Source organism: Austrofundulus limnaeus, unplaced genomic scaffold (genome assembly GCF_001266775.1).
Source record: "Austrofundulus limnaeus strain Quisiro unplaced genomic scaffold, Austrofundulus_limnaeus-1.0 Scaffold36, whole genome shotgun sequence".
Lineage (NCBI taxonomy): Eukaryota > Metazoa > Chordata > Actinopteri > Cyprinodontiformes > Rivulidae > Austrofundulus > Austrofundulus limnaeus.
Window position 1 is genome coordinate 423,595 of NW_013952438.1, and position 7,099 is coordinate 430,693.

The following is a 7,099-nucleotide window of genomic DNA, read 5'->3' on the forward strand; positions in this document are numbered from 1 at the left end:
GAAACATGGTCACCGTTGACCGAGTTTCTGAAACACTACAAAGGACATTAAGAGAACTGTGCAGAGATTGCTGAACTTTATCTTTATTTAATTTTTATGTATTTTATTTTAATTTATTTACTCATTGTTATTATTATTACTTTTATTGTTTATGTGTGTGTTTTATTTTTTTTTTTATTTTTTGCTTCGGGGACTGAGTTATTTTAATGTGAATCTGTATTAAGTGTACCGTTACCACTTGTTTTTCTTTATGTTATAAAATTCAATAAATATAATGTAGAAAAAAAAAAAGGAGGTGACCCAGCTGTTTTAACTAACTACAGGCCAATATCAAATTTGTGTGTTTTGTCAAAGATTCTTGAATCTCTTGTTTGCGATCAACTAAAAGAGTTTTTATATTCTAATGAACTTCTCTCAAAACTGCAATCAGACTTCAGGAAAAAAGCACAGCACCGTCACTGTGGCCACTAAGGTGATAAATTATATAATTGTTGCTCTTGATCAAAAGCAGTACTGTGCATCTCTTTTTATTGATCAAAAGCTTTTGAAACTGTGGACCATGCTGTCTTAAAGTACAGACTTTTTTGTTTGGGAATGTCTGATCATGTGGTTTCCTGGTTGCCAAATTATTTAAGTAACAGGACTCAGTGTATTAAATATGATGGCTTGCCTTCTGATTTTATGAATGCACACAAGGAGGTGCCATAGGGTTCAATCTTGGGTCCCCTCCTGTTCATTATGTACATTAATGACTTAGGAAAAAAACGTGTCAGATGCTAATATGCATTTTTATGCCGATGACACAATTATTTATTGTTTTGGATCGACTGTTGCTAAAGCTGTAGAATCTCCGCAGAGAGCTTTTGATGTTGTCCAGCACACATTCCTGCAGCTAAAGTTGGTTCTCAATGCTGATAAGACTAAACTAATGCTATTTGGAAACACCAAAAAGGTGCCTCTGACGATCCCCACTGTGTCCACTTTTGAAGGAAATATTATAGAGATGGTTCACACATACAAATATCTTGGGTTCTTGATTGATGACTCCCTCAGTTTTAAGCCCCACATCCAAAACCTTGTGAAAAAACTTTAACTTAAACTGGGCTTCTTTTTTAGAAACAAAATAATTTTTTCTTTTACGGTTAAAAAGCGGCTTGTCACAGCGACATTTTTATACATTTTAGATTATGGAGACTTGTTATATATGAATGCCTCAGCACAATATCTTAAAAAATTGATGCTGTCTATCATGCTTCTCTGAGGTTTGTTACTAACTGTAAAGCCTCAACTCATCATTGTGATCTGTACACTCGTGTGGGATGGCCTTCGTTGTCCACCAGGAGGCTGGGACATTGGTACACTTTTATTTATAAGGTTTTGCTTGGGCTGCTACCATCTTACATCTGTAATCTAATCACACAAAAAAGCGTTGATTCACACTCATTGCGTTCAAATGATTGTTTCTTGCTCTCTGTCCCATTTCTCTGTACAGAATTGGGGCTTTTGTTTACTCTGCCCCATCTACATGGAACATGTTGCAAAAAGTCTGGAAGTTAACTGAACTGATCCCATTGACCGCCTTTAAATCCAGATTGAGGGCATTAGAAATTACTTCCTTGAATTGCGAATGTTTTTAATAGTGATTGTTTGTATTGTGTTTTAACTGTGTAACTCTATGTAAATGTACACTTTTTGCTGCCTCTTGGCCAGGACTCCCTTGAAAAAGAGGTTTTTAATCTCAATGGGACTTTCCTGGTTAAATAAGGGAAATAAATAAAAATAAATAAACAAAATATCTCTGCTGGAATATTAATGTAATGTATGAATGTAATGCAAAACTGACTTCACTGAAAAGGGTAATATTTTTTCTATTAAAACTGTCAAAGTATTTAAATTAAAGTTGTTTAAGAGCAGTCTGGCTAGCCATTAGCTCATCAAACTGATCAAAACAAATCAACATTTCTTCAAACCAAAGAACTTAAATGTACTCATTGCAGAATATTAAATCAAACACACTAAAGGTTAACTATATGCAGTTTGTAGTAGATGTTTACTTCTGTAGTTTTCTACATAGAGGGATTTGCAATTCTGAACTGCAGGTACACACTGAATGTAAACAAATCATTTTCATCTGCACTTTACTAAACCAATCGGAGCATAAATACTTTAAAATTATTGAACACCTCAATTCCAAACAGCTCTTCTGTGGACATCGCCCTTGTTGACCTAACTTTTCGTCACTTTGGCTGTTTCTGTCTGCAGGTAAGATATAGATTGTTTACAACCTTCCCAAAGAATCCAACTACAAAATATCTGAACTGTTGCCTTAAAGCAAGCCTGGTTGTGGTGAACTTTATACATATTTCTGGACTGACAAAAATTTCTGTTTCATGCAACAGTTGTGATATTCATCTCTTAAACACTACAAGTCCTGATACATGTTTTCTGTCTGCACTGAACAGCTTGACTGAAGGTTTTACAGATATTAGAGCCCAAAATGCTCCTCTGAAGGTCCACAGCCACCGCTGTTATTGTTCATGCTAATATCCCTCTTGGCTCCATCTCTCCTCCTCATTTTGTTCCTCACTCTGTCAAAAGTCTGAAAGCCACACTCTTTGTGGATGTCACACAATGGCGCCCACAGCATTGTCCACATCCCAACCATGTCTTCGTTCTCCCCTCCATCCTCACTGATCAAGAGAGCCTCCCCCTGCCCTGCCTCTCTTTTGTCCCTCCCTGCTGCCTCCCACCCACCACTCCTGCTGCCAGGCTCCCAGCCTCCTCGCTGCAGCCACCTCCCCTCCCATCCCCCGGAGCTCCATTGTGAGTGTTTGGTTCGGCAGCCTCCTCGCTCCCGCAGTATGCAGCTCTGCCTCGCCGTCGCTGTGCAGCCCGAGCCAAAACGCAGGCACAGCCTTCCCCACGTTGGGCTCAGGGGAGGGGAAGGGAAGCACTTCTCGCTGCAGGCCCAAGCCAGGAAAACAAGACAGTGGGAGGTTATCTAAAGGCTGTTAACCTAATTGTTTCCTCGAACCTAGAAAACTGCTCATTTCCTACAATATGTGTCTGCTTTCTTCATTTATTATTATTATTATAATTTTTAAAGGATTCACTTTTAGAAAAGAAAAAAAGCTTGTTGAAAACCTGCTTACACAACACTTTCCTAATGAGCTGCTTGGTAACAGCATACACTCTGGCGGGTGCTGAGCACATTTGACTGATTTAAAACCCGAGATTTAAAAACTGAGGTCTGCAACTCAACCTCAAATGAATTTATTTTGATATAATCACAGAAAATGGCACTATCTTTACACAAATTGCTTCTTAAAATAAATCCTGCAGCAAAAATGTAAGTATTTAGTTTCTAATTCGAGTTTGTCCCGCTCAAACCTTACTTATTTGTCATCATTTGTCATGCGTACAGACTCAATAAGCTCAGTGTTTATGAATAATTCTCATTTTTAAGTACTCTGAGAGAACATTTGGTGATATAAGTCAGGTTTCTAGTTCGGTCATTTGACTGGATTTTCTATTCCTTCCCCTTAAAACCCTTGGATTGCTGCAATCTCTGACCTTTGGCAACTCTTAATTCTGCCCACAGATGTGCTGCTGGGCAGGGATTGAGGCTGACGCAGCTCCATGTGCTCAGTCTGTAAAAACGAAGCATAGATTGCATGTTTGACTATTTCAGATATTTCTGTCACTGTGAATCTCACCCTGCAGGCAATGGTACTGCACAACACAAAAAAAAGCTTTGTGTTTTAGTCTCAAAGTATTTCAACTAACTTTATGCTCAGTTTAATTCACTAGATGATACATTTCCTTTCTTATGTAACCGCTTTCTAGTTCCATTTATAGCTTAACCTCTTTTACATTCAGAGTCATGAAACAAGCTCAGTATTTATTTAATTTGTGCTGAGCAAAGAGTAATACTCAGCCAGGGTCAGAGAGAGTGTTCCTCATTAATCCACTATTTTATAATGATGCTGATAATTAAAGGAGCATGGCAGAAAGTGCCAATGAATGACTGACGGGGAGATAGATTTAAGTAATTAATACCAAGCAGTGAAAGTATTTGACTGATTTGCTTGCACAGCTGCAAACGGCATTTGTTTGAGCTTCTGATTGAATTCTGATAATTAAAAAAGTAAAAGGCCTGATGCTTTACATTCCCATCATGATTTGATTCTGAAACCCAGACTGATATTATTACATAACAAAGACTGACGCTCCCAAACCTGCAAAAACAAAACCTAAAAAAAAAAAAAAAAAAAAAAAAAAAAGAAAATGGAACTAAAATCCTGATATCAAATGCTCATGGCTGTTTCCATTAATGATCCAACATTACGTTCACAAGCACTGCCCTCAGCTAGTCAATGCCCTCAGTTATCAGTTGGTGAAATCCTGCAGTGGCAAATCAACAACAGATTGTTTCATAATGCTGAGACTACATATCTGGAATGTTTATCCACATGTGTTGTGAAAGTGAACAAAGTTAAAGGCCAGTTATTACTAGATGTGCTCTATCAGTCACTGCAGAAACATCACTATAATAAAGCTTTGTTTAACTGCTAAGCTCTGCTCCCTGCAGTGCTTTCATAAGCATGGAAGCACTGCTCCTGAATTATTCAGCACCCAAGGTCACGGCGTTGAAAACCGGCCCTATGCTGCCTCGAACATGAGGACTTTGTTGTGACACCTTTAAACCTTTACGGACTTCACAGCCCAGCTCTGGCGATTAATCCGTGGCTGCGAGGGACAGTGATTTTAAACCAACCAGAAAGCTGAGTGATGCCACAGCCTAACCTCCACCTGGTTTGTTTTCTAACGAGGCATTTTTCAGGGGATCTAATGAAGTGCAAACAAATGCTCCCAAACAAAGCTGATTTAGAGGAATGACCTGTTAGCCTTTAATCCCCGCCTCTGCCCGATCAGTGTCTCAAGTTCAGTTTTATTGACGAAAGCCAATCAAAGAGAAAATCCCTTTATGCACAAACACAAACAGCTCCGGCGCCCAAAACGTCACGAATCCGTTCGGCGACTCTACTTCCCAACTGAGGATTGAGTTTAGCTGGTTCCTGCATCCCGGAAAAAGTAAGCGATGCTCTGCATAATGCACAAGGTGCGCAGCAGCTGACTCCTGAGGGGGAGGAGAGAGGAGGCAGCCCTGCATGATGAAGGCCTGCACTACAGCATGTCAGCCTGTGTTGTGGAGAGAGCATCATTCACCAAAATCATCCATTTGCAATCAAATATACAAGATGTGGCCCAGGCTGTAAACATTTATTTTATACAACGCAGGTTCATGGATTTTAAAAAAATGGAGGGTTATTTGCTGTTTTGTTTTCAAGCAAAAGCCCATGAGCTTTGTGTTTGTCAGGAAACAAAAAGCTCTGTGGTGTTTGCAGGAGATGGAGAGGCAGGTCAGCGCCATAATGCTGCGAGTTAGAACAGCTGAAGATGTTTTTTTGGGAGGGGTGTGTGTGTGTTTGTGCAGGAAGGTGTGTGTGTGGTGTGGGGGGTGGGGGGTCATTTCCCACCGAGGCATCACTATAATAGTGGACTTCATTAACCTTTCATTTCAATCAATACCCAACCCTCCTGCCTGGCAGCAGCTGCTGCGGGGGGGTCCGACCCTCGCCGTGTCTGAAGCGGCCTTACCATTCCTCCGTGCCAGCTGATGACGATCCCAGTCCGGTGCCAGTCCTGCTCAAAGCATCCCGACCACAAACACCGCGGAGACCATCGCTGGGCGCGCGCTGATGGAGACGTTCATGCAGACAACGGCGGAGGAAACAATTCACACACAAAAAGAAAACCCCAGACAAAAATACAAAGATATAAAAAAAAAAGAAGAAGAAGAGTGTGATGAAGAAATGAAAGAAGCGGAGAGGTGGACGGAACCGAGGCTTGCTGATGCTGATTCACTCTCCTCCACCCCCCTCCTCCTCAGCTCACCACCTTGCAACCATTGTGCTGCTGCAAGATGCTGCCTGTACCATCATGGACCTACCGGGGCTCAGACAGAGAGGAAGAGAGAGAGAGAGAGAGAGAGAGAGAGGGGAAGGGAGGAAAAAAAGGAGGGAGGAGGGAAATGAGTTGCCATAGCAACCGCTCAGGAGCACGTCTGACGTCAAAGCCCGAGCGGAGAGAGAGGAGAGAGGGAGGAAGAGATCACGTGGAGGCTGTTTCCTCAGGAGGGGAGGGGCGGGTGGTGGGAACATCCCACGCTCATCCTCCACTGTCCCACCACCAGCAAACATCACCAGGCCCGGAGAAAAACACGGAGCTGAGCGCGTCCCACATCTGGCAACAATCAATTAATTAGAAATGGTCGCAAACATCTGGACCTCAAACCCACCAGCTAAACGTGCAATAAGAATAAAGAGGTGAATAAATAATGCAACTGAGGACATGAGACATCTCTGACTGTCCTCAGAAAGGTGCTAGAACAAAACAACACAGGCAGTAGTGATGGGAGGTTTGGCTCTTTTCAGAGATCCGTCTCTTTTGGCTCCCAAATTATGTGTTTTTATGTCTTATATCTTGTAATTAAAGCACTTTGTGTTTTCTGACCTGTGAAAGGTATAAATAAAGATTACTTACTTACTCTTAACTCATCATCTGCTGCCTCAAATTTTAGCTCAACTTATATGAATGCTTTGCAGAGTTGCACTTATGTAGAATTTTTGGGTGTCTGTACTTTACTTGAGTAATTATTTTTCAGCCTACTTTTTACTTCTACTTCTTACATTTCCACGCAATTACTTGTACTTTCTACTCCTTACGTTTTTAAAAGAAGCAAGAAGTAGAAAGTCATTATTTTTATTTCATTTTTGCTTGTTTTCATTCCAGCTTGTTATTGTAAAAAAATAAATACTATCCATAATTTGTGCCTCCTAGATAGAGAGAATTTAATTGTGGTTGAATGAGAAGTATAAATATATAAAATTCTGATACCCTATTAGTTTGTACACAAACAAATCTTAATCATTAAAATAAAAGGACTATCCTATCCTATCCTATCCTATACTATACTATACTATACTTAACTATACTATACTATACTATACTTAACTATACTATACTATACTATACT

The 7,099-nt window shown here is 40.3% G+C and overlaps 1 protein-coding gene and 1 long non-coding RNA gene across 8 annotated transcripts in view; one reads left to right on the forward strand and one right to left on the reverse strand.

Annotated features, from left to right (window-relative positions):
- LOC106516221 (uncharacterized) overlaps window positions 1-1,755 on the forward strand; it is a 5,540-nt gene extending 3,785 nt beyond the window's left edge. The window contains exon 2 of the long non-coding RNA XR_001310073.1: window positions 296-1,755. This is a non-coding gene — a long non-coding RNA (uncharacterized LOC106516221). The remainder of the gene's footprint in view (window positions 1-295) is intronic.
- mapk10 (mitogen-activated protein kinase 10) overlaps window positions 1-6,040 on the reverse strand; it is a 50,455-nt gene extending 44,415 nt beyond the window's left edge. For 4 of the 7 annotated variants that reach the window (XM_014006469.1, XM_014006474.1, XM_014006473.1 and 1 more), the window contains exon 1: window positions 5,662-6,038. In XM_014006469.1, the coding sequence (XP_013861923.1) occupies window positions 5,662-5,664 (3 nt within the window). In that variant the 5' untranslated portion in view covers window positions 5,665-6,038. Of the gene's footprint in view, window positions 1-5,661 lie in introns of all 7 variants that reach the window. The other 3 variants (XM_014006468.1, XM_014006470.1, XM_014006471.1) reach the window with 2 other exon arrangements.
- Window positions 6,041-7,099: the final 1,059 nt, after the last annotated feature.